The sequence below is a fragment of the Pipistrellus hanaki genome (assembly GCF_964339955.1).
Source record: "Pipistrellus hanaki genome assembly, chromosome: 2".
NCBI classification, from domain to species: Eukaryota; Metazoa; Chordata; class Mammalia; order Chiroptera; family Vespertilionidae; genus Pipistrellus; species Pipistrellus hanaki.
Window position 1 is genome coordinate 161,911,975 of NC_140504.1, and position 27,957 is coordinate 161,939,931.

General features: G+C 42.6%; 1 protein-coding gene across 2 annotated transcripts in view; it reads left to right on the forward strand.

Annotated features, from left to right (window-relative positions):
* Positions 1-4,937: 4,937 nt before the first annotated feature.
* The window catches only part of OMA1 (OMA1 zinc metallopeptidase), a 44,172-nt gene continuing 21,152 nt past the window's right edge, over positions 4,938-27,957 (forward strand). Inside the window, exons 1-7 of one of the 2 annotated variants that reach the window (XM_084872976.1) lie at positions 4,938-5,055; positions 8,010-8,516; positions 11,401-11,629; positions 14,308-14,481; positions 14,890-14,997; positions 23,102-23,230; positions 26,478-26,552. In XM_084872976.1, coding sequence (XP_084729102.1) covers positions 8,029-8,516; positions 11,401-11,629; positions 14,308-14,481; positions 14,890-14,997; positions 23,102-23,230; positions 26,478-26,552 — 1,203 coding nt within the window. In that variant the 5' untranslated portion in view covers positions 4,938-5,055; positions 8,010-8,028. The remainder of the gene's footprint in view (positions 5,056-8,009; positions 8,517-11,400; positions 11,630-14,307; positions 14,482-14,889; positions 14,998-23,101; positions 23,231-26,477; positions 26,553-27,957) is intronic. The other variant, XM_084872977.1, reaches the window with a different exon arrangement.

A 27,957-nucleotide genomic window follows, 5' to 3' on the forward strand; every position in this document is an offset into this window, starting at 1 on the left:
ACATGAAATCAAATCGTAAAGTTAGAATACATTGAATCACATACTAGTGCCAGAAAAGAGAAAGGAACAAAAAGTACAGTCCAGCAACAGATGTGGATACTTCAGAGAATTTAGTATATAACAAAAGTGACACTTCCAGTCAGTAGGAAAGTTTGGGTTATTCAGTGAATTTTGGGGACAGCAGTTACCTTGCTGGCCCTCACCATGAGATGGGCACGTGTAGTTATTTGTTGTAAGAGTCCCCTTGGCCTAACCATTCAGAAAATATTTTAAACTATATTTTTCTGTCTTACCTTTCACTGAAATAAATTCCTGGTAGATTTAAGGAAAAACAAAGTCATTGACTTACTAGGAAAAATTGGTAAATATATAATTTTGGGATTGAGACGGAAAGTAAATATGACATCAAAAGCAGAAACCACTATACAAAACTGGACAAATTTGTCCATATAAAAATTTTAAAAATGATGCATATATGTATACATGAAGTAATGAAGTTGAAAGACAAATATCAAGCTACATAAACAACAGGCAATTATTACATATATAAAACATTTTTACAGCTCACTCTAATGAAAATGAATGTTTAATAGAAAAATGGGTTAAGGGTATGAACAGGCAATTTGCAAAAGAAGAAATCCAACATATAAGCATGAAAAAGTGTTCACATCATGAGGAATGAAAGGAATGCACATTAATGATGGTAAGAAACAGTTCATACTATCAAAGTATTACGTATTTTCAGTAATTTTAACCTTGCATTTCAAGAGGGTTACACATCAAAATGCTAACAGTGGTTATCTTTGGGTAGTGAGATTAAGGGTGGTTTTCTCTTTTGGTTTTGCTTTTCTGGGGTATTAATATTTTATGTGTGCAATAAAGAAAAGTGCTCACCTGGAATCTCTGGAGAGCTCATCTCTGGTGAGTGAGCAAGATCACGGCCAAGCTGTGGCCTTCCTCAGGGCCCAGCCTGGAGCTGGATGGACCATACTGAGTCACCTTGGAGCACCCCTCCCCCACCCTTTCCCCTCTTTCCTCTGCCCCCCACCCCCCCTTACCAGGAACTGGTTGGTTGCTGTTTAGACAAGAGGGATAAATTGGAGCCAGGGAAACCTGTCAGCAAGCTGGTGTTGACTGGTGCAATAACAATCCAGGTGTGATTTATAAAAATTCCATGGTGAAACCTGCTGTGACCACTCTCTCCAAGGGGGAGAAATAAAATGGCATGTCTGTTTATGTTAAATAGAAAGAAGGGATGGGATGACAGAAGAAAGTAAAGGAAGATAAACCTGTGGATGAAGAAAATCTTGAGCCAATTTTTGTAAGAGTAGAATACTCAAAGGAAGGTGTTGCAATTGTCTATGTTGGGGTGAATCCAGATTCAGAACTGGTCATTTCCAAAATTTGGAACAGTTGTGCCTGGCATATTAAAAAAAAAAAAATAATGAAAGGTCACCCACCCATTGCAGCCCATATCAAATCCTGTGGCCACCTCATCTGGGCCTCAGCCTAAATGGAAATTAGAATTTATATTTGGTTCTAAGACAGGTCATGCCTCATCATTCTTCAGAGTCAGTCTCTCCTTTGACTCAGTATTCAGCCACTAGAACCTCCACTTGGAGGCGTGCATAAAGACATTCTGTATCAAACCAGCTTCCACTTCTGGGGAAAATGCAGTTGCCTGAAGTTGGGATCTCTGGAAACAGCCTCTGAGCTAAATCTGTGCAGGAGGTTGTTGAGGGGGTGGGCGTGGTCCTCAGGGACAAGGCCTACAAGGGAGTAAAGGAAAGAGGACTGGGCGGAGGCAGAAGAGAACTTCTCAGCCAATCCATGGGCAGCTCTGGAGCTGGGATGGCCCTGCAGTGCTGTCCTCAACTGAGGTACAGTGGCCAGGCCTTTGTACACCCCTCCCCCCTATTCCCCAGGTTTCCTGGTCATTGCATGCATGCTGTCCCCGGGGAAAAAGCATATTTTGGATGAGGCAGCCAAGGGAAATCTCCAGGGAGGAAGGCAGCTGAATTGCCCAGGCTGCTGCAGAAGGAGGGAAGTGGACTTGCTGATGTGATTTATTGTGTTGAGCCAGGAGACCAGGAAGAGGATGGTGTTCCAGAGGAGGATCAAAGGACAGACCACACACAGGCCATGTGAGAGGAGCGCCCGCATCACAAAAGAGTTCAGGGTGCAGGCCTGGGATGATGGTAAGAGACACAGGGCTAGGCCAGATACTATGCAAGGAATCACAGAGGTAATAAAAGCCAGGTGGTGGCTACCACTCCCACAAGTCTGGAGGCTGCAGGCTCTAGTCTTTGCTTCAAAAGCTGGCAAGGTCAGGAGAGCACCCAGGAGGCTTGATATGCAGGAGGTTGTGGAAGAATTTAATCATATAAGGTGTCCCTGGGGGAAAAAATCAATGGGTAGCCAACAGGGTGCTGTTTAACATTCTAACCAGAAGAAGGCAAGAATGGAGGAGCAGGAGTCTGAGGGCAGTTGCCTCAACAAAAAGGCATCCTCCTTGCTCAGTCCTCAGATCCGAGTCAATTTCCAGAACCAGACCACAGAGAGCCCATGACTTAAAAGGTGGGTGGGATCCTGGGAAGAAGGACCCAGTAATACTGAAACAGGTATTTACTGTAATGGTTGTTCTAATTCCTACAATCATTTTCTCAGCGAACAGCATGTTGGGGAAAGAGAAATCCCCAGGCATTGTGCAGGGTCTGGAAGGATCTTGTTACCCAGAAACCCAAAGAAATACCATGGGCCCTCTGTGAGAGTGCGCACTTATGGAGGCCAGATAATAAGCAAAGCACTGCACAATAACCAGCTTACAATGGGTCCACGGGTCTATAGCTCCATCCGGTGGTCATTCCCCCAGCACCTGAAGAAATATATAGTGTATCAGGAACAAGCTCCATATCAGGTCTTAGCCTTCAGTTCTCATGGTGGGGAAGACCAAGTGAAAGCTTCTGAAAAGGTTCCTTCTCTACCAACTTGAGATAATAAATCAAAACCAATACTCCATCCAAGTAAATGAGGGTGGTGATGGTGAAGATTCATGTCACTCCTAGAGACCGAAAGGATGCAGGAACGGTCCATCCTATCATATCTCCGTTTAATTTGCCAGTCTAGGCCCTTCAGAAATCAGGTGAGTGTTTGACAGACTACTGCAGACAAGACCTAACCATTCAGTACACAGCCATTGTGCCAACTCTGTGATCTGTCTGATACAGTCCTCAAGGACCTGGGCCACCTGGACAGCCTACAGGACATCACACCCATTAATGCCACTATGCTAATTGTGTAGGATTGGCAAGAGGCATCTAGTACACAGGAAACCTTGGTAAGACATATTCAAGTTCAGAGGGTGGGAGATATCAAATCTTGAAGATTCAGGGACCTGTCACTTCCGTTTTTAGGGAACTAATGATCAGGGGTCTGCCAGGATAATTCCTTCAAAGTAAAGGGGAAATTATAAAACACATAAGCAAGATAAAAGAAAAAATTATTTATAAACCTTTTAAAAGGGACACCTAAAATTATTCGTAGTGTTTATATCATTTAATATTTTTTTTATTGTGCAAAGAATTAAGTACAACTAATATGAAATCACATAATTATCTTATACTAGAGGTTCAGTGCACGAATTTGTGCATGGGTGGGATCAGACCGGGTCAGCCAGGGGGAGTGGCAGTGGGTGGTTGGCGGGCCAGCCCTGCCCCTGATCGAACTCCTGGTCAAGGACAATTTGCATATTAGCTTTTTATTATATAGGGTCTTCTTTATTTACTTGTTTACTTGCTTAACATCTATAGTTCTCAAGGTGATATAGGCTCTGTGAAAGTCTTGTTCACTGCTGTTTCCCCAGAACCTCCAAATGCACATGGGGCTCCATAAATATTTTTTTTGGTGGAATGAATGAAGTGAACCATACACATTATTTTTTAGTCTGCTATTTTCAACTAACTTCCAGATGCTTCAGATTATACTTCATTTTCTTTTTTTCTTTTAAAAAAATATATATTTTATTGATTTTTCACAGAGAGGAAGGGAGAGAGATAGATAGCTAGAAACATCGATGAGAGAGAATCATCGACCAGCTGCCTCCTGCATAGCCCCTTCTGGGGATGGGCCCGCAACCAATGTACATGCCCCTGACCAGAATCAAACCTGGGACCTTTCAGTCCACAGACGGACGCTCTATCCACTGAGCCAAACTGGTTTCGGCTCATTTTCTTTTTAAAGTAAACTATGACAATATTAGTTTTTTAAAAAAATATATTTTTTATTGATTTCAGAGAGGAAGGGATGGGGAGAGAGAGATAGAAACATCAATGATGAGAATCATTGACCAACTGCTTCCTGCATGCCCCAACTGGGGATCCAGCCTGTGTCCTTAACTGGAATCAAATCCAGGACCCTTCAGTCTGCAGGCCAACACTTTAGCTATCCACTGAGCCAAACCAGCAAGGGTTACTTCATCTTTCTTAAAATGTGCCTTTCCACAAGTCATGGGCAAGCAGAGTTCTCACATTCTGGAGGCTACTATCAGTGCAACTTCAGGGTCAAGAAACCTTTAGTCTTCTGGAAGCCGAGTCTTTTTCCTCTTGGCTGGCACTGTCTACAAGTCTACAGCAGGTGCAATCTTACCTGGATCATTGGGGCTCAGCTAAGTCAGGTTCCAAGACACCCAACTGAAGCTGTTCCCAGGCAAGCAGCCCAGCCTACTGCCACGTCCCTCTTCTGGCCACGCGGTGGCAGCAGAGCGCCACAGTCTGCACAGTCGGCGCAGGGCCCGCCGGCCCCCGGGGAGGACTCGGGCCCGGGGCGCGGACAGCCCGGAGTGGGCGGAGCAAAAGGCTCATCGGCCCCGTGGGGGGCGGGGAGGGGGGGGGGCAGGAGCGAGGGGCGGGGCTCCCGCCGGGAGTGCGCTTGCGCCGGGTGCGGTGGGCGGGGCCGTGGTGCTTTCGCCACAGCTGGCGTCTGTCCGCGTGGGGACGCCTTTGCCCGGCCTTTCTGAGTTGGCCGGGCCCAGGGGTGGGGAGTTCCAGGAGCACCGGGGTGAGGAACTGGGGTCCCTGGGGACCCGGCGGGGTTGGGGTGGCGGGGACTGGGGTGGAGGCGGGGAGAAACGGAGGGGTGCCCGAGCGGGAATGGGGAGAGAGGGGTGAGTAGAAAAGCAATAGGTGGGAAGAAAGCGTCCTTCTTCCCCCTCCTCTTGGAGTAAAATGCAAGGACCCCGGGTGCTGGCAGGGCACCGCGGGAGTTGCAATTGTCAGGTGGCCGTGCTTTCCGGGAAGACACTCCGCTCCCCCTTCTCCCCGCCTTAAGCCTTATTGCTGGCTTGCAGTTCCTGTCTGTCTGTCTCACTTCCCCGCATCCGCGCCAAGTCCCCGGGGCACTCCGCCTCCCGCCGCTGGAGGCGCCCTAGCGTCACGCCCTCTTACTCCTCCCTCCTAAAGAAATAAAACTGAACCTGCCAACTAGAAATAGAAAGATTCCTTGTGCAAACTTCTACATAAGCTTGTCTACAGCAATCACTTAAGGAAAAAAAAAACCAAAACCTATTTAAGTAGTGCCACTTGCTTGTGTAAAGTGGAGCGAGAGTTTTATTAAGCCATGCGGGCCTCCGTGAGATGTTCGTCCCCGGAGATGAAAAGGCCTCATTAGGAATTCAGGGCTCCATGGATGGCAGCGGCGCTGACCATTGCCCAGCCCCCTCAAAAGGGTTTGGGTGCAGATCTGCATGCTCCGCCGCGTGGAGGGGAGGGTGCAGTCTGACTTTGGGAAACTTAAGCTTTACCAAGTCTGTTGCCTTCCAGTTTATTTTTTTTTTAAAGCCTTCCATCCTGTGTGTACTTTGCTTGAATGATTATTTTAAAGTACATGCCCTATTTTTTGCCAATCTGACAGCTGTTTCCATAGAAACTAGAGGAGAAACAGTCATTTTCAGCGGCGTTAGAACTGTCTTCCAGGCTTCAGCTGTGAGTGCCAGGGAGTGCGGCACTTGCTCATTCTGAGATGGCACTTAAAGAATTAAGGATCTGAAATGCTCTTGAAGGCTAACAATCCGGGTTGTTTAATTTTCTCACAACATTAATTTCGTAATCCTAGATGTCTGCCAGCTATATTTGTTGACCCCCTTAAGTTCTCTGTAGTGGATGTGTCAGCCCTGTTTTTTTTTGTTTTTTTTTTTCCTTTTTCTTCTGCTCTGTGTAGTCTAGTGAGGGGCTCTTTGAAAATGTATCTAGTTCTCTCCCATTCTTTCCCCTTTCTTAGGGATAAGCCAAGGATTAGGAATTATCAGGCACTATTGCTGTTCTAGGAGGTACTTGATTGCCAGTGATGTAAATGGTAAAATAAAAAAAAACAAACCTTAATTGGAATAAGTTTTGCAAATTGGTATAATTCGCAAAAGTCCTGAGAGATGAGCAGGAGTTTGCTTGGCAATGGGCAGAGCTAAGTAGTGTAAATAGACGTGTGTTGTCCTAGAGAGGACAGCTTTTCTGAGAAGTGTGAATGTATCAGTGGGTCTGGAGCTCAGGAGTCGGTGGAGGAGAGGTGGGGAAGGTGCCTGGAGAAATAGTGGTAGGCCTGGTGTACCATATTGGAGGAGTTAATGGAAGCCAGTGGAAACCATTGGAAATTACAAAAGTAGTTGCTTTTATTGGTTTGGAGGCTTACAAAAGTAGTAATAGATACTGTAAAAACTTAAACAGCACTGAGGTATGTATGATGGAAACATGAGATCCCTTAAAGTCACCAGCCTGCTACCCAAAATAACCACTTTGAATAGTTTGGTGTACTTTTCTTAGATTTACTTATATTTGCATATGCTACCATAGTTTAGCATTACCAGTTTTGCAAATTGGGTAGAGATTTTTGTCTGCTATGTTTCCGGTGCTGTTCCTGGCATTTAGAATGACATATGGTATGGCATGTAGTACACTTCTAATGAACTACTTAATGAATGAAGAAGAACATGGTTCAGAGATCAAACACTGAGTGGGGTCTGGCTATGTTTGTTCAGTCAAGGTGGTTACATTTTATTTTTATTTTTAAGTTGTTGCCAACATTTTTAAATTCATAACTTTCACATAGACCCTGATTTATGTCTTTCCTTGAGAAGACTGGAACATTTGACAACAGAAAACCCAAATTCCATTGTTCCTGTTGGACCTCCTTTAGATGGGCATGAATCTGTATTTACATCAGGATGGCTCCGCTGATATTCACCTTCATTGCCTAATGTCCGGGGTGTTCAAACCACTGTATTTATTCTGTCTGTATCTTTAGTTGTTTTAGGTGGGAGAATACATCTGGTCTCATGCCATCTTTACCCCAACCAGAAGTGCCAGTGTTTTTCTGAAAGGAATAAGTTTATATTTAAAAAAACAACAACAACATCTTACAAGTTAGGTTTATAAGGGTTACCTGCTTCTTCCACCCCCTCCCCACCCTATTACTGCCAATTGATCAAACTTTATCACTGTTTTTATGTAATCCATTTCTTATCTCCCAAATAATTTAGCATTAAAATAAAAATAGGTGTCTGCCCACGCCGATGTGGCTCAGTTGGTTGGAGTTGTCGTCCCATACACTGAAAGGTTGTGGGTTTGATTTCTGGTCGGGGCACATACCTAGGTTGTAGGCTCCATCCCTGGTTGGGGTCTATAGGGGAAGGCAACTGATTGATGTTTCTCTCTCAATAACATGTCCTTGGGTGAGGATTAAAAAGAAAAATAGACTTCCTCCGAGTAAAAATAGAAAACGGAAAGAAGAAAAGTTTTGAAAGTACATGTTGAAGAATAAGAAAAAACTAAGTGAAGTCTTTTTGGTTTGTATTGCTCAAACGCACGGCTGTAGGGGTGAGAAACCCCAGGTAATTTAGTGCGAGATGTGTTAAAGGAAGGACTGACACACCTATTTCCTAGAGTGTTGTGTTTCCAGTTTGGTAAACAAATATTTTCCAGAGATATTTATAGTTTTGTGTTTTGTTTTTTTTTTTGTTCTAGATAATCAAGCAAAAGAAAGATGAGCTTCATCTGTGGATTGCAGTTTGCTACTAGAAACTGTGTTTCCTCCCGATTTAATTTATTGACCAACTGGAGAAAATGTAACACAATAGCTATAACCTCACTGGACTGTCATCAAGTCCAAGTTAACCACGTAGTAAATAATATTGAATGTAAACTGGGAGTAAATCGGTGTAATAGGTTGGCTTCTCTGCCTGGAAACTCTTATTTTTACAGAACTTTTAATAACAAAAGGACAGGATACCTCTCGAGTCTTAAAAGCAAGGGCAATAAATGTACAGCATGGCGTGACTCTTTTCCAAGACAGAAACTGATAGAAGAAGTTGCAGGAGGTCCTGCTCTTTCAGTATTGCATCCTCTAAGATGCTTTCCCATAAGAGACATCAGGACTTTCCACAATTCTCCACGGTGTCAAGCTGCTCCCATTCCTCTCTTGTGGATAATTCTTAAACCAGTGCAGAAACTACTGGCAATCATTGTTGGCAGGTAAAATGCTTTTACAAAAGATAAACTTCTGTATTAAAGGATATTGGTAAAATTAAACTTTGAAGGGAAATTTGTTAGATTTCCCTCCCATATTTAGTTCAAAGTTAAGATTCAGTTTTGTTATATAGGATTTAGTAATATTGAAATAATTTACTGCATATTTTCTTTTAAAAATTTTTCTTACATATCTCACATAGACACTTTTTAAAAGATTGATGTTGTGTAAAAAGAATCAGACATGTTGATTATAACTCATGGATAAGAACAGTGCTTTATAAACATCCGATTTTTAGTGTATGGGATTTGAGGCAGTGGATCACAAAACTGAAGAACTTTGCTTATTTAAGAATGCGCTTGCCTAGCCGGATTGGCTCAGTGGTTGAGATGAAACATGTATCAGTAGATCACAGTTTAGTAATTCCCTGTCAGGGCCCATGCTGTTTTGCAGGCTCCATCCCCAGTAGGGAGCGTACAGGAGGCACCTGCTCAAGGATTCTCATTGATGTTTCTTCTCTCCCTCCCTCTAAAATCAATAAAAATGTATTTTTAAAAAAAGAATGAGCTGTTACACCTGAAACTAATACAAAATAATATTGAATGTAAACTGCAATTGAAAAATAAAATTTAAAAGTTCTCTTAAGAAAATTAAAAAATAAAGTGAAGGAGTTAATATTAAAAAAAAAAAAAAGAAAGAAAGAATGGGCCTACTCCTAACCAAGTTAATTCTTAAATGCATTAATATTGACTTATTTTTTTTTCTATTCTATTTTCAACAAATCTTTATTATTTTCTCTTGGTAGTCCTTTATAATAATTAACATTTTTACAGCTAAATGGCCGTACTTTATATTTGATTTAACTTCCTCTCCCCATAAGCCAGTTTTCTCTTATTGGCTCCATGAAGATTGAAGAAAGGTAAAGTTAAGCATTATCTCTTCCTAAAGCTTTCTTATGTTTAATAACAGTGAACTTCCTTCTAGCCTTCTTACTTTCATACCAGCCCAATTTTGTTTTTATCAAAATTGAGAACTTGTACCCTGTAATTTATTGTGTTCTTTATTATTTGGCATCAGCATGCAGAAAATATACAGCTAGATTAAGCTCTCAATTTATGTAACCACTGTCGAAGAAAACCAGAACTTAGCCATAGTTGTTAAAGCAGTAAAAACGGATTTTATTCTTGAGTCTTGTAGTAGGGAAAAAGAGGCCTCAGTGTAGAACCAGAGTCAATTCTGAATACAGCATGGGCAAGTAGGAATTCATTTCTAGCCGAGAAGCAGGGCAGGGGTCAGTGGATGAAAAATGAGAGGACACATTGGGAGTAAGGGGAGATTCTGCCTGAACAGACCTAACAGGATTCTTGCTGAAGGCAGGTGGAGGTGATCGGATCGGGTATCACCTGGGGGCCGGTGAAGGATGCAGCTCCCAGTTAGATCTGATAAGGTGATCAGATATGGAGGATGGGGGATTCTGGCTAACACTGGAGAGTGCAGAGTCTGAAAGTGAAGGCCTCATTGAAGAAGAGTTCAGGAGACCCCGAGTTGAGTTTGCTGGAGGAAAGAATCTTTGCCGCAGGTCTGCCTGGGTTCTTGGGCCAGTAGCTCTTTTCCATCCTTTTAAATTATTTATTTTTAACGTTTTTATTGTTGTAATTACAACTGTCAATTTTCTTTTAGAATATGTTTAAAAAAATAAATTCAAACCAATAATGACAAGTCATGTAACGTTGTAAATAGGAAGTAAATATACTTCATAGGTTGGTTTAATCTTTTCAGGTTGAAACACATTAGGCATTTTCGGTGTGACAACAAAATTAAGATAACTTAAAGAAGCTATTTTAGAAAATAAATCTTTGTCAAGAGAATGATGTGTATGTTTTACATCTTTGTTGTGCTTTTACAGATGAACTGGCAAGGAAAATATTTCTGTCCCAGTCTTGAAAACGTTGCTTGTTGAAAATATCTTTTCTCCGAAAATAAGACAGTGTCTTATATTAATTTTTTCTCCCAAAGTTGCTCTAGGTCTTATTTTCAGGGGATGTCTTATCTTTCCATGCGCTAGGTCTTATTTTCGGAGGATATCTTATTTTCGGGGAAACACGGTATGTCTCTGGGCTGTGATAAGCTGCAAGGAGTTGTTGCCTTGCCCAGTAGAAATGGGAACTCCTCAGGTGTTATCTATAAAACCTCTGATTTCCTTCTTTTCTTTGCTTCTGCTCTTCTTATCACCTGTCCTTTGCTTGTTCTGGAGGGGTGGAGTTTCTGCTACTGAGCAATACTTATCTCTCAAATCAGTGCTCAGGTAGTTTCTCTTGCTGAAGCTCTGGCAGCTTGTGCTGGGGGTCTGATGAGCTGTGGGGAGAATAGAATGGTGGTTCAAGGTGGAGATGTTTGTGTGGGCACTCCATTTCCAAGGATGTGGTCAAGGGCTCAGACTCTGAGACACATTGCTTTGTTGCTTGGTTTTCCTCTCATCACCTCTACGACCTAGGACAAACTGCTTAACTTCCCTACGCCTCCATTTCTCTCCTATAACAGTTCTTACGATGATTGAATGAGTTGACATCTGTATAATGATTAGAAGAGTACATTGCGTGTGGTCAACAGTCAGTGTTAACTAGTGATGGTTGTAGTAATGTACCCCCTTGTTTGACGTTTACCTTTAAAATAACTGAAGAAAATTAAAATGAACATTAGACTTTTTAACTATAGCTCTATATAGTTAATTTTTTTCATCATTTACAATTTTGTACATTTCTGAAAAAACCATTTATACCAAGAAATATCATAAATTCAAGTATTTGATGACATAAAATTCTAGCAGTAAGCATTTCGTTTTGGTGATATGTGCTGATACTATTATCAGAATTTTTCTTTTCGCTGTAGGAGCATAAGGAAATGGTGGCTCGCACTTCCTCCCAACAAGAAGGAACTGTTTAAAGAAAGTGTAAGGAAGAACAAATGGAAGCTCTTCCTGGGGTTGAGTACTTTTGGATTGCTCTTCGTAGTGTTTTACTTCACTCACCTGGAAGTGAGTCCGATCACTGGAAGGACCAAGCTACTGCTATTGGGGAAAGAACATTTCAGTCTTTTAGCAGAACTGGAATATGAAGCAGTAAGTAGTAAGAATTGTTTTTAATTGGATTGTTTAATATAATACTGAAAGCAGGAAAGGTTTTTAAATATTTATTGTAGACTTTGATAGGGAATTAGCATCCTACCACCTCCTTACCCCGCCCCCCACCCAGCAAAGGCTCAGACCTTTCATATTTAGTATTCCTAATGACTGTCTTGCTTTCCTCCCACTCACCAGCTAACTCCTTTTTACCACAGGTCAGCTTAAATGCCACTGTCTCAGGAGAGCTTTCCTTCATTATCCAAACTGGGTTAGGCAGGGGCTACATTGAGCTCCAGGGGTCTCCTTCATATCGACTGAATTATGAATCAGCGCCTCTGCCGTTGTACCCAGTGCTTGGGGTTATTTCTCCTACTTCATTTTCTCTCTGCATACTATGCTTTTCCTTGAGAGCATTTACCACATGGGCAACATAATTATTTACATTATTCCTTATTTGCTGATTTGTCTTCCTTGGAGGCAGAGGCCCTATCTGTTTTGTTTATGATTTTCTCTTTAGTACAGTGCACAAAACAGTACTTAGTATATATTGAGGTCTATAGTCTTGGATGCTTGTACCTTGAAAGTTAAGTAGAATAAAAGTTTTTTTGATTTCTTTTTTAATATCAGTCTTGACAATTTATGATAGTTTTTGAATGCAAAATGAAGTTGGAATTTAGAAGCCTTGGCTACTTGGAGAGTATAACTCAGGTGGCTAACCATTTTGCACTACTAGTGAGCTCCTTGAGGGCAGATCATCTTTCTGTCGCCAATGCATAGCATGTGTGCTCAGTCAGTGTTCTGCCTCATAGCCTCCCTGGATAGCTTTGTCAGGGTTAGAGCTTTTATCTCTTTTGTTCCAACTGAATTTCCGAGTTTGTCAATGGAAAGTTATCATTAAAAAGAGAAATAACAATGGTGTTTTCACTAGAATATCCTTCCTAGTAGAATTTATATAGAGATTTGCGATGTTTCTTAAAATATAGTCTAGTCAGAGGCAAGTTTGAAGAAAGTGTTTGGGAAATACTGACATGGGCCAACTTCTACCATTCACATTACCAAGAAGCTTTAAAAAAGGATATACATGTACATACATATATTTTCTTCTTTGTTTCTTATTTTTTTAACCTACAAATTTAATTCCTGCTTGGTACAAAAATTCAAACACGTGTTCTTATAGTGCTGTTACTAAGCACTGTCATTGCAGTAGTTCTTCCTTATTTGTGGTTTGTTTTCTTGTTATCCTCCATTCTGATTTTATTAACAATTTTGGGTTTACAACACTTGGTAGGGTAAGCATTCCCCAAGCAGACAGAATATCTTTTCCCATCAAACATTCAGGTAAAGGAGACAAGTTATTTGCATAAGCCTGTTTAAACATTCCAGCTTTCATAATCCATCAACCCTTTCATTGGGAGAAAAACCTTGATGTTCTCTTAATCAAATTGGTACCACCGTTTGTGGGGGGCTCCCCTGTCAAAGAATCTAGAAACTTCTCTACCTCTTGACCTTTTTACCCGCTCTGATGTAAAGACTTTGGGTTCCCAGTGAGAGGTTCAGTCAAGAGATCCATGTTTTTTTTTTTTTTTTTTTTTTTTTTTTTTTTTTTTTAATATATTTTATTGATTTTTTTACAGAGAGGAAGGGAGAGAAATAGAGAGCTAGAAACGTCGATGATAGAGAAACATCGACCAGCTGCCTCTTGCACACCCCCTACTGGGGATGTGCCCGCAACCAATGTACTTGCCCTTGACCGGAATCGAACCCGGGACCTTCCAGTCCGCAGACCGACCCTCTACCACTGAGCCAAACCGGTTTCGGCGAGATCCATGTTTTTTTTGTCAGCCTTCATCTAGATTCATCTCCCTAATTACTGCTTGAAGGAATCACAGGTCAGATTTCTCATTATAATCTTTGAAGCTTGGCTTTCAAAATGTCTCCAAATAGGATAAATAAAGTAGACTTGTTTGGAGCTAGGAGTTCAGTAGGGGGTCTTTTTGGCCGGCTTCACCTTGGGTAGTTCTGTATTAAAACCTTTGCTTGAACCCCTTCAATGTCTGTTTTATTCATACCTAACCATTCAGCATAATATAGAGAAAATAATGTGCCCAGTAGTTCTAAAAATTTTAGTAATTTCTTTTCAATCTGTGTGAATGAAACACTTAAAATTAATAAAATGTGGGATTTTTTTGGTAGAGGTTTAACTTTCTTATTAAGTATAAGGTGTTTTTCTATTCAGAAGGCTATGAAAATAATTTTCTTTTGTATTTTACTTTCTTATATGAAATCTTTATGTTTGTTCTCTAGGCAATATTTTGTTTTCTAAAATATTTAGAAAAATAGAAATAATATGTAAGCATTTTATTTACTTATAGACTAATAGAAAAGATGAATGAAGATTATTTACTTATAGACTAATAGATAAGATGAATGAAGATTTTATCTGAACTAATTTATGCAAAAAATTTGTTATTAGAATTTATTCAATTTGTGAGAAACCACATTGCCTTTGCAAGAAAATTCAAATTTGAGAAATTTGAGTGCTTAATATATGCAGATTTTTACATAATTAGAAATTAAAATGTTCAGCAGTAAGTAACCATATAACTCTCAGGAAGAATATAAACATTTTGTTGAGCTAAAACTCTTAACGACTAATTTTCCTTTTAATCTTTCAGTACATGGAAGAATTTAAAAATGACATGCTCACTGAGAAAGATGCCCAGTACCTGAACATTAAAGAAGTGTTTTTTCATTTAATTGAATGCAATAAAGATATTCCAGGGATCTCCGAGATCAAGTGGATCATTCATGTGGTTGATTCCCCTGATATAAATGCCTTTGTGCTTCCAGTAAGTAAATGTTCTCAAGCCTGATTTAAAAAAAAAAAAAAAATATATATATATATATATATATATATATATATATATATATATATATATTATTAATTTTTTACAGAGAGGAAGGGAGAGGGATAGAGAGCTAGAAACATCGATGAGAGAGAAACATTGACCAGCTGCCTCCTGCACAACCCCTACTGGGGATGTGCCTGCAACCAATGTACATGCCCTGACCAGAATCGAACCTGGGACCCTTCAGTCCACAGGTCGACGCTCTATCCACTGAGCCAAACCGGTTTCGGCTCAAGCCTGATTTTTAATTGTTAAATTTAACTTTCTTGTGTGTTTTTTTAATTTATTTTTAATTTTTATTTTTTTATGGTGTTCAAATTGCTTATATTATTTTTTTTTATGGTGCAGAATGGACATGTGTTTGTCTTCACTGGGCTTTTCAATGCTGTGGTTAATGTGCACCAACTCGCCTTCATTCTGGGCCATGAAATAGCACATGCAGTACTTGAGCATGCGGTAAGTACCTAAAGTGAGCTCTCTGTTGTTGAAATACTGTGGTTAGCAAGTGAAATCTTTTAAAGAGCTGAATCTTTTCAGGTTTCTTTCTTTTTCCCTCTTTCTTTTGGATGGAATTTTATTTTCCAGTTATTGTCTTATTCTGTTATCTGTAAAAATAATGATTGTCTAATTTGGGGAGTTTTTATGGTGTTTAAGTATTTGATATTGAATAATTAGTGTTTCTATTAAGTACTATTTTTATCACCTGTCTCTTTTGCTAAGAAGTAATTATTCTCAACCTCTAATTATTTCAAATTAGGTTTAAAATTTTTTATAATTATTAACATGCTGGTAATCTAGTCAGAAAATTAATTGTAGGAAAGTGATATTACTATTCAAGTGGGTAAATTGGTTTTCTTGCTTTTTTTTTATTCATTCTCTGAGGATAGCTTGGAGTATCTTTGAAAATGTCTAGAAAGATATGCCATATATAATTAGTACAGAGAAACAATAATGATACCTTGCCATTTTACAGTTTATTGAGCTTTGTAATACGTTCCTTCTCATTCATAATTTTAATGCCGTCCTCATGAGGTATGTATTTAATATCCCTATATTGCCTATGAGGAAACCAATGTTTAAGAAGGCTCTAAGTAACATCACTGCTGTGACAAAGTGGAAGCATTGGGACTTTAACCCAGATCTTCTGTTTGCAAGTCCACCGTTGCTCCCTTTTACCACCGTTACCTGCTTGTTGGCAGCACTTTCTTATAGGTCACAGAATTCAGATTGATTCATGTTCCTGTGAAGGCACATCTATTCGTTTGACTTGGTGTGAGGCCATACAAGTTTATATTTATTTACTCAGATTTTATTTTTATTCATTAAAAATTATGCATGGCTCTTTTTTTTTATCCATTTATATATTGATAAACAGCACAAGGAATATAGTCAAAATATTGATATTGTAATAGCTTATGGTGAATAATGTATAAGGTATGTAAGTGTTGAATCACTCTTTGAAACTAATATAATATTGTATGCCAATTATATTTTAGTAAAGGTTTTTAAAAATATGCATGGCTCTTTTCTCCACATAATTAGAGAGAGTATATTCTCTTTAATTGAAAACATGAAGGTAAATAGTGAAAGGATTGTGAAATGCTATATAAGAAATGCAAGTAGCCGAAACTGGTGGATAGAGTGTCGGCCTGTGGACTGAAAGGTCCCTGGTTAGATTCTGGTCAGGGGCATGTGCCTTGGTTGCAGGCACATCCCCAGTGGGGGATACAAGAGAATCGACGATTCTCTCTCATCAATGTTTCTAACTATCTCTCTCTCTTCCTCTTTGTAAAAAATCAATAAAATATATTTTTTTTAAAAAAAGGGTATGGCAAAAAAAAGAAAAAAAAGAAAAGAAAAGAAATGCAAGTAATATTAAATTTAAATGGAAATATAATATTACTGATTTTATCTTAAATTCTACCTATTCCTTAGAGTATTAATTAGATGAGGTGGGCCAAAGGTGTGCTTATCTGAAGCACAAATAGTAAAGATCTTTATTTCTTCTGAATTGTAGGAAGAATTTAAAACTATTTCCTTTAAACAATCATATACAAGAATAAATCTGAGCAGTTAAAATAGATTTTATCTTTCAAGAAATGGCTTCAGAACTATAAAATCAATTAATTTTGGCCATTTTTAGTATTTAAAAGCTGTTACTATTTAGTGCATTGTTTTTCTGGCATCTCATTCAATGCTGCATTCAGCGTATTGTTACCATCTCTGTCAGTGCAAGAACAATAATTAGATGAGACATAAAAAGTAAATAGCAGCCTTAAAAATAGAAAATAGTTACTGATATTACTTTGGCACAGGTCTTAGACATGATCAACACTGTTTTCTTTTTTAAGAGTCTCCATTTTGATTTGATGGAGCCTTTTATGTTGTATTCTTTAGTCCACAAATAACATAGATTTTTCTGTATAATAGCAATTATATTCTTCAGTAATAAACAACAGAGATTGTTCTCTTCTATCACAACTTTATCATTTGGAATTTTACTCTTTCATGCTAAAATAATTCCATAATTGTTTCTTATGATCCACAGTGCTTTTCTTTTTTTTGATTCTCACTCAAGGGTATTTTTTCCATTGTTTTTTAGTGAGAATGGAAGGTAGGGATGGAAGGCAAGAGAGAAAGAGAGAGAGAGGGAGGGAGGGAGGGAGAAAGAGGGAAAGAGAGGAAGAAATGTCGATGTGAGAGAGACACATCATTTGGTTGCCTCTCACGATGGGGATCGACACTGAAACTGCAGTATATGAACTTCACTGGAACTTGAACCCACGACCTTTGGGTGTGTGGGTTGTTGCTCTAACCACTTAGCAACACTAGTCATGTCTGACCCACAGTTCTTATCATGAAACAAAGAGTGCTTCATGAGGACAGATTATAGTGTAAAGAGAAATATTCCAGTGGTTATTTTTAGTCGGCAGCCATGTTTCATACATTGAAGTAATGAATTCTATATTGTCAATATTAGCAACATTGTCACATACCTTCACATGAAGGATAGTATATTTTGGATTGCAGTCAAACTTTATTGTGTTCAGGCTGGTGAAAATAGCGTGTTTTCTATTTTATTTTATTTTAATTTTTTAATATATTTTATTGATTTTTTACAGAGAGGAAGGGAGAGAGAGAGAGCTAGAAACGTCGATGAGAGAAATATCGACCAGCTGCCTCTTGCACACCCCCTACCGGGGTTGTGCCCGCAACCAACGTACATGCCCTTGACCAGAATCGAACTTGGGACTTTTCAGTCCGCAGACCAAGGCTCTATCCATTGAGCCAAACCGGTTTCGGCGAGGGTTTTATATTTTAAAGAAGATACAGTTTTCAGTCTAACTATGAATAATCCTGTGCATTAAACTTATAAATATTATTACTAAAAATAACTATTTTAAGTAAAGCCTTTTGTGATTATTGCTATAAGTAAATACAAAAATTCAAAGAATCCAGTTTCCTGGTGAGAAATACCAAATTTTTTTTTTTTTTTTTTTTTTTTAAATCAATCTTTATTGTTCATATTATTACAAAGGTTCCTCATTTCTTCCCCCCTCCACCAGGTTCCCACCCCACCCTCTGCCCCCTCCCCATCCCCCATTGTCCTCATCCATAGGTGCACAGTTTATGTTCAGTCTCTTCCTCCCTCCCTTTCCCCGATAGTAAATCCCTTTTCAGATAGTAAATCTGTTACTTAGCATTTTCTCATATCAATAATACCTCCACATGCCCAATGATACACTTCACACAAAAGACATTTTCAAATAGGTCAACCAGCCTCATCCAGGCCCCACCCAAGGCACTCACAGATCAACACCCCAGCGCTATACTAACTCAACACATTCAGATCTAAGCTTTCATCACTTGATTCAGCAGACCCTCAAGTTCCCGCAAAAGTTTCCAGCCATGTCTGAGAGGCAGCCGTGGGCAGGTACAGGCGAGGAGCGAGCTGTTTCCGGCCTGGCTGCTCCGGGCCTGGCCTCTGTTGCTCTGGTTCGTTCCACAACCAGCTGCTCCGTGTCTGGTCACTGCCGCTCCCGACCTAGTTGCTCTGGACTTGGCTGTTGCTGCTACAGGCCTGGCCGCAACAGACCCGGCTGCTCTGGGCCCGGTTGCTCCGGTCCCGGCCGCTCCGGGCCTGGCCGCTCCCAGCCTGTCAGCCGCTGCTCCGGGCCTGGCTGCACCAGACCCGGCTGCTCCGGGCCTGGCCGCTCCCAGCCTGGCAGCTGCTGCTCCTGGCCTGGCCGCTCCCAGCCTGGCAGCCGCTGCTCCGGGCCTGGCCGCACCCAACCCGGCAGCTGCTGCTCCGGGCCTGGTCGCTCCCAGCCTGGCAGCCGCTGCTCCGGGCCTGGCCGCACCAGACCCGGCTGCTCCGGGCCTGGCCGCTCCCAGCCTGGCAGCCGCTGCTCCTGGCCTGGCCGCACCAGACCCGGCTGCTCCGGGCCTGGCCGCTCCCAGCCTGGCAGCCGCTGCTCCGGGCCTGGCCGCTCCCAGCCTGGCAGCCGCTGCTCCTGGCCTGGCCGCACCAGACCCGGCTGCTCCGGGCCTGGCCGCTCCCAGCCTGGCAGCCGCTGCTCCGGGCCTGGCCACTCCCAGCCTGGCAGCCACTGCTCCGGGCCTGGCCGCACCAGACCCGGCTGCTCCGGGCCTGGCCGCTCCCAGCCTGGCAGCCGCTGCTCCGGGCCTGGCCGCTCCCAGCCTGGCAGCCGCTGCTCCTGGCCTGGCCGCACCAGACCCGGCTGCTCCGGGCCTGGCCGCTCCCAGCCTGGCAGCTGCTGCTCCTGGCCTGGCCGCACAAGACCCGGCTGCTCCAGGCCTGGCCACTCCCAGCCTGGCAGCCGCTGCTCCGGGCCTGGCCGCACCAGACCCGGCTGCTCCGGGCCTGGCCGCTCCCCGCCTGGCAGCCGCTGCTCCGGGCCTGGCCGCACCAGACCCGGCTGCTCCGGGCCTGGCCGCTCCCAGCCTGGCAGCCGCTGCTCCTGGCCTGGCCGCACCAGACCCGGCTGCTCCGGGCCTGGCCGCTCCCAGCCTGGCAGCCGCTGCTCCGGGCCTGGCCACTCCCAGCCTGGCAGCCACTGCTCCGGGCCTGGCCGCACCAGACCCGGCTGCTCCGGGCCTGGCCGCTCCCAGCCTGGCAGCCGCTGCTCCGGGCCTGGCCGCTCCCAGCCTGGCAGCCGCTGCTCCTGGCCTGGCCGCACCAGACCCGGCTGCTCCGGGCCTGGCCGCTCCCAGCCTGGCAGCTGCTGCTCCTGGCCTGGCCGCACAAGACCCGGCTGCTCCGGGCCTGGCCACTCCCAGCCTGGCAGCCGCTGCTCCGGGCCTGGCCGCACCAGACCCGGCTGCTCCGGGCCTGGCCGCTCCCCGCCTGGCAGCCGCTGCTCCGGGCCTGGCCGCACCAGACCCGGCTGCTCCGGGCCTGGCCGCTCCCAGCCTGGCAGCCGCTGCTCCGGGCCTGGCCGCACCAGACCCGGCTGCTCCGGGCCTGGCCGCTCCCAGCCTTGGCAGCCGCTGCTCCGGGCCTGGCCGCACCAGACCCGGCTGCTCCGGGCCTGGCCGCTCCCAGCCTGGCAGCCGCTGCTCCAGGCCTGGCCGCTCCCAGCCTGGCAGCCGCTGCTCCTGGCCTGGCGCACCAGACCCGGCTGCTCCGGGCCTGGCCGCTCCCAGCCTGGCAGCTGCTGCTCCGGGCCTGGCCGCTCCCAGCCTGGCAGCCGCTGCTCCTGGCCTGGCCGCACCAGACCCGGCTGCTCCGGGCCTGGCCGCTCCCAGCCTGGCAGCCGCTGCTCCTGGCCTGGCCGCTCCAGACCCGGCTGCTCCGGGCCTGGCCGCTCCCAGCCTGGCAGTCGCTGCTCCGGGCCTGGCTGCTCCCAGCCTGGCAGCTGTTGCTCTGGGCCTGGCCGCTCCCAGCCTGGCAGCCGCTGCTCCAGGCCTGGCCGCACCTGACCCGGCTGCTCCGAGCCTGGCCGCTCCCAACCTGGATGCTCTGTGCTTGACTACTGCTGTTCTGGGCCTGGCTGCTCCCAACCCGGCTGCTCTGGGCCCGGCTTCTCCGGGCCCAGCCACTCCGTGTCTGGGTGTTCCTGGACTGGCCACCCTGGGTTTGGCCGCCTCTGCCTCAGGCCTGGCTGCCACTGCCCCAGGTCTGGCTGCTCCAGTGCTGGCCGTTGATGCTCTTGTTCTGGCTGCTGCTGCTCTGGGGCCTGGCCACTGCTGCTCCGGGCCCAGCTGCCACTGCCTTGTGCCTGGCCACTCTAGGCTTGGTCGCCGCTGTTCCAACATTCTGTCCCTTTTTTCTCTTTTTTTTTTTTTCTTTTTAAAAAAAAACACAAAAATGCATTTATGTTGTAATGTTGGCTGGTGCGTTGAGTTCTGACTTAGTCTTTGATTTTTCAAGATCTTCTTTGTATTCTTTCTTAAGTAATTTTACTATCATTTGCTCTCACTTGATTTCTTCACATTGAGAACTTCTTTGGTTTCTTCCTCCTTGTCCAGGGAGCTCAGCAGGTTGGCCTGTGGCACCCCTTTGTTCTCCGCAGGCTCCCGCGCTGCTCCAGCCTGTTGCCGGGGGTCGGCGCCACCCAGGAAGCAGCCCCCGTCCTTGGCTCCGTTGCCCGCGCTCAGCAGTCGAAGGCTCAGGGGCACCCCCCCCCCTGGGGGCCCCGTCGCCCAGCTCCTTGCTGGCGCCCAGCTGGCCGGTGTCCGGCAGGGGCTCCTGCTCCACGTCGTGTTCCTCCAGTCTGGAGCTTTCTTTCTCCCTCCCACTAGGGGAGTCCAGGATCAGAGTCAACAGACTGTCCTCTGCGCACAGTGTGCGCGACTCCGGGGGCTTGGCCTTTCGCCACGCTCCCAGGACTCCACCTCACAGCTCCGTCTCCCCCTGCCCGAGCCTGGGTCCCCAGGGACTGGCCCAGACCTGGAGTTCGGAGCGGTCTGGACTGAGGCTCAGAGCGGCCGCCGGAGGCTTTGTTTCTTCCGGCTAGGGTAATCCAGCATCAGAGTCAACATTCAGTTCTCTGCGCGCCATGTGCGTGCGACTCCGGGGGCCCCGCCTTTCGCCGTCCCCCGGGATTGTCTCCCCCTGCCGGAGCCTGGGTCCCCAGGGTCTGGCCCATAACTTGGGGCTCAGCGCTGCCTGTTCGGGGGTTCAGCCCAGGCTGGGGGTTCTATTTCCTTCCTGCTAGGGAACGCCAGGCAGCACCCAGCCCTCTCCTCCTCTCCGGCTGCGACCTCTCCGCGCGGGCGTGCGTGCGAGCGCGCCGCATGTCTCCGTACCTTAGGCTTTTTTTCAGCTCCTCTGATTTTCCTTCTGGTTTTCTCCCTCCTTCCTATTGTAGAGTTTTCAATCAGTCGACTACCTGTAGCTCTGGGCAATGTCCACTCTACATTTTAGTTGTATTCCATTGAAATTGTTGTGAGCTGCTGCGGCTAGGTGTATACCCGAGCAGCCATCTTGGATCCTCCTCACCTTTTTTCTTTTTTGAGAAATACCAAATTTTTAAAATTGCAAACTCATGTAAAATGAATCATACTTCATATATTACATCATGATGGCCAAAATATTTTATTTAAAGTAAACTTCTAATTTTTTTCTGACTTGTTCCTTGTTTTAACTACTTCATGTGTTAGGTAAGGTGTAGTCTCTGTTCAAAAAGTATATTAAACACATTTATGTGATTTGAAAAAAGAATTAGCAACTATATTAGAAACTAAAATTTCTTGGGTTTGATTCCTTGTCCTTTTTCTAATAGCTGTGTAAATTGGGGGCAACTTTTAACCTGGCCCCATCTTAGTTTCTTTAACTATAAAATAGTGATAATAGTACATATTTCATGAGATTTATATGCTTATTAATATAAGAAACCAGAGATTAATGAACCTGTCATTGTATCTGAGTGATGGTAAGTGGCTCAGTATATGTGAGTGAATGAATCTATATATATATAAAAGTCTAAGCAGTCAGACTAAAGTCAGACTAAAAGTCTAAGACTTTTAGTCAGACTAAAAGTCTAAGCGACTGGTTGCTATGATTGCACTGACCACAGGGGGCAGACACTTAATGCAGAAGTTGCACTCCCACAGTAGGAGTGCCGCTCAGCAAGTGGCAGTGGCAAGCTCAGTGGGGCCGGGATGAGTGGGAGCGGTGTGGCACAGTGCCAAGCCCAGACTTGGGCTCCTCCTCAGGCATCTGTTGCTTTATGCACTACTACATCTCTTGGGGGATGTTGGACTGCTGGGGATGGGGCCAAAACCAGCAGTCCAACATCCTTTGAGGGGTCCCGGATTGTGAGAGGGCACAGGCCAGGCTGAGGGACTCCAGCGGTGCACACGTGTGCTCCTCTGGTGAATATACAGTAGAAGTATGTAAGCAAGGTCTGGAACAAGCACACTGGGAAAGGATAAAGCGCACAGAAGAAAAAAAAAACAACAACTTACAATCTTAGTTTGTGAAGGTCATTAAACATAAGTTATTTAATGTGATTGTACATGGCGAACTAGAAAATGTAAGCATGTGCTGTCTCAATTTATTAAGTGTAATTTTCATTATTGTGATTATTCTCAGGCAGAAAAGGCCAGCGTCGTTCATTTATTGGATTTCCTAGGTCTAATTTTTCTCACAATGATTTGGGCTGTTTGTCCTCGAGATAGCTTGGCAATTGTGGGCCAGTGGTTGCAGTCTAAATTGAAAGAGGTAAGTCTGAGACAATAACTTGAATTTCTAATGGCCTGTGGTGAGGATATTTTAATGTTACTGTAAAGCACAAATGTCAGAGATTTGTAACATATTATCATGAAATCTGGGGACTTATTTAGTGTTTTATTATTTTCTTATTTTGGGGGGGTTATTCTCTCAAATGATGGAGAGAGATGGGTTGGAAGAGCTTAGCCACTTTTGGCTTTACTTTCAAACTTTCCACTTTTGTTTCTCATAGTGATTGAGGTGTACCCACTGAATGATTCTCTACCCTCCCCCCTCCCAACCCCCTTATGTTTGAGTTTTCATGGAGAACTCTTAAAAGCTGTAAACCTCTATGGACACAGGGTTGACTGAGCTATTTTATCACCCTTACCTCCTCAGTCCTAGTTAAACTAACATTGCCTAGAAAATATTGAAAGGACAGTCCTGTTAGGTGTTTGTTAACTTTTGTTTTGGTATTTATGTATAGTGATAATCATCTCATAAAATGTGTTGTCTCTCCATTTTGTTCAAAACATAGCAGTACTGAAAGTAGGTTTTTCAGTCTTGCTTTGTTAACTATGATTAATTATTTTATTTTACATCTTTTTTTCCCCAGATTTTTCTTCTTGTCCTGGGAGGTTTGGTTATTTAGGAACAATCTGTTATTTGTTTATTTAATGATTTGTGGAGCACCCATCCGAGTGCCATCTGGGTGCTGTTTAAATCTAATGTGTAACATTCTTTGAGACAAATTGCTTTAGAAATTGGATAACTAAGTCTTTTATTCAGTGTTACCATATCATTTGGCTTCATTTATATTGAAATAAATGTTCTTAAAAGGAAAAAGAAGGCATGGTTATTGCTTAGGTTATAGGATCTCATCTTTTGAATTTTATTTCTGTTATGATGTGCTGGGAAGTCAAAGGAGTTAATTTAGTTTTTTCACTATCAGTAGATAGCCTTTTCTGTAATGGAATCAGAAGATTTGGTCATAAAGATGACTTGTAGCTGTTTCTTTTTCGAAATACTTGATGAATTCTGCTACTTCAGTATAATTCTTTAATTTAAGAATTAAACAGAAAATAAAGTAGGAATTACTTCTCTTGGAAGTATTTTCCCCCTAAATCAAGTGTTCCCCAACCTTCAGTGACAAGGAAATATTTCTAGAAAGCTTGCCTGTTGTGATTAGAGAGAGAGAGAGAGAAGAATAAGTATAGTGAAGTCACTAAGGAAGGGGAATTGCTGACATTTATCTGCAGGAGAAAGGCAAAGAAGAAGGAAAAAGGAAAGGCCCTCACTTAACCATGGGGGAGCTCTATCTTTGTAATCTTAAAGATCTGGGAATAGTGTAGCAGCCCTCATAGAGCACAACGAGGCAGGGTTTTGAGAGTTATTAATAATAATTATAGTAGCTAACTGTTATGAAATGCTTACCATATGTTAGGCACTAGGATAAACAATACACATGAATTATGTACAGGGGTTAAGAATACAGGCTCTGATCAGATGAATTTAAACTCTTTAGATCTAAACTCTGGGCAGGTTACTTTACTTATGTAAGTCTCAATTTCTTCATTTGTAAATTGAGATAATAATACTGGCTAATTCAAAGCATTGTTGTGAAATGAATAATACATTTTAAGCAGGATTTCTCAATGTAACCCCAGCCCTACTGATATTTTTGGACTGGATAATTCTTTTAAAAAAATATTTTTATTGATTTCAGAGAGGAAAGGACAGGGAGGGAGAGAGGGAAACACCAATGATGAGAGAGAGTCATTGATTGGCTGCATCCTGCACACCTACTGGGGATTGGGCCTCCATCCTGGGCATGTGCTCTTGACTGAATTGAACCCGGGACCCTTCAGTCTGCAGGCTAATGCTGTATCCAGTCTGCAGGCTAATGCTGAGCCAAACTAGATAGAACTGGACTGGAAAATTGTTTTTTGGAGAGTTGTTCTGTGCACTGTAGGGTGTTTAGTAGCTTTTAAGCATCTAGCTGCCTCTAAACATCTGTCCTCTACCCAATAGATGCCAGTAAAATTCTTCCTTCCCACCCTCCCTGTCCTGCTCCCCTAATCAAAACTGTCTCCAGATACTTCCAAGTGTCCTGAGGGGACACAGTCACATCCCTTTGGCAACCACTGATTTAAAGCATTTAGCACAGTGCCTGGCACAGAGTGAGGACGCAATAAATAGGAGCTATTATCATTGTTTGCTCAGTTTATCCTCTCTGCAACATGTGATGCTACTGGGCTTAGATGTGTTAAATAATTAGCCCAGGGTGAACAGTTAAAAAGTGTCAGCATGTGGGCTTGAGCCTGATTTTGTCTCCTTTGAGAGCTAATGTTTTTAATTAGTTATACTATCAGTGGACTTGATGGGACACCTGGAGGTGAATTGTGGAGAGTAAGGACACTCTATAACACAGTTTAGCAACCTAAAACAGACATTACGCAGGAGGAAGAAAGTAATGTACAATGGTCACATACTGTGGGTCAGATTGATTATATTATTCCTAGCTCTCACTGGCATGCACTTCTGAAAAATTGCTTCCCCAATTAATAGCTTTTTTTTTCTCAAAAGTTCTGCCTATTGATCCATCTCCTGCAAAGTTTTAGTGCTTACTGAAAATGAGAATTTAACTGGAAAGCATTCACATAAATACAAGTAATTAGGAAAATTAAAGTTACAATATCTATTTGCATTTTTTAATTGAGGTTGGAAGAAAATTTCATTTTCCTAATGAATCAATACCTAGAAAAAAAAAAAAGGAAATTAGGATAGTTCATCAAAGAAAGAACATTCTGCTATATGGTTAACTTTCCAACTGAAATAAATCCTCTGGTTGTGTCACTGGCTATTATATGGCTGCACTTTTTCAGTTTTCTTTTAAAACCCCAAGATCAAAATATTCCTTGGCCATAATAAAAGGCTGCATCGATAAGCTTTCTTCGGGAATCTTCCACATAGTAGGTGGGGATTATAAATGGATAAAAAGAAGTCCTCTGTGTGATACAATAGACTCTTCGGAAGTCTGTAGGCATGATTTTATTTTTATTTTTTCTGTTTAAAAAGTATTAACCTCTGGTGGAGGAAATAAAGGCTGCGCTGTATGTTTTATGCCATGGTGTTCTTTAGATGTTAATAAACGAAGAGTATAAAACTTGATTCTAGCTACACCATGCAATTAACTTTAAAAGTCTCATTTTGTTGTGAAATAACCTTAGTGGAGCTTTTCTTTTCTATTTCTTCTTAGTATTTGTTCAGTAGACCATACAGTAGGACGCTGGAGGCTGAAGCTGACAAAATTGGACTACGGCTTGCTGCAAAGGTACAGTATTCAGCAGTTGAGAATGCACTGTGTCCCTCACACAGTAAAAGATAAATGTGTATTGTCTTAATGAAGTTTGGCATGGACAGCGAATGAGAGATTATATTCAGTTTTTCATTATCACCATTTTAAATCTGCACCTTCTGAAAGCTAACGCTCTCTTTATTTTACTCTTTTCCTTTATTGTGTGGATCTGAGGAGGCTTTTTTGAGTAAATGAGATGATGCGTAGCTGTTTATCCAGACTGGGAGAAAGGTTTATCATATTGTAGCTATGATCCCGGCTGAGCAAACTGAATTTTCACCATTTAAATAGACTATAGAAGAGCAGACTTATTACTCTGTATCTTTCAGATTACTTTTGTTATAGCAGATGGCTTATTTTTACTCTCTCCATACAGTGCAGCTCTGGTTGTTTACCCTGATTTAAGTTAGCTTTGTTCATGTCTACTTAACAGGGCACTTGACATTGGGTTGCTGTTTTTAAACACCTGTGATAACTGAGTATTAGCAGCAGTAGGATTTAATTAGGAGTAAAACTGAACTTTTCAAAATGAGTGAAAACAATGCTACTTTATATATTAAATTCAAAATGTATTTGATTCTTTGTTGAATTTTCAGTAGTTATTGAAAGTTCTAAGTACTATTAAAAATCATTATTATTGGTACTTCTCATTATTGATTTAATTACATAAATCAAGATATTACTCATTCACAAAAGCAAAAGTATCTTTAAAAAATGTTATATAAGTAGAATTAAGTAAATTATCAGATGGGTAGATGAAGAGGTTCCCAAATAAGTGTCCACAGATTGAGTATCTCATGATTTTCCTAAAGCTAATGTACTACTGGTACAGTTTATGAAATTTTCCTTTTAGGTAAGTGTGTGCTGGTTAAGAAATCTTTGCCTGTCTCTATAGATTGTTTCCGTTGTATTTCCAAGAAGCTTTATTGTCTTGTTATTTTTTAATATATAATAAATACTAGTAGAAAGAAGTCAAGCTATTTTCCCTTATATGGATAGCATTGTTTACCAAAGAGTCATTTTTCTTCACTGTACTTCAGTGTCTCTGTCATAAATTTGGGAGACTATGTGGAAGTTTGTTTCTGAACTCCTTATTCTATCCCATTGGCCTTTTATTTCTGAGCCAATATGACATCATCACTGTAGCTTTGTAATAAGTCTTAATATCTGAGAGCTGTCCTCCAGTGTTGTTCTACAAGACTGACTTGTTATTTTTAGTCTTTTTTGTTTTTCCATATAAATTTCATAATCAGCTTATCAAATTACACATCTTTACAAAAACATGCCTGGGATTTTGTTTGGAGTTGTGTACATTAAATATAGGTCAGTTTGGGTACAGTTGACTAGTGTCACCAATGTTGAGTCTTCCAATCCATGAATA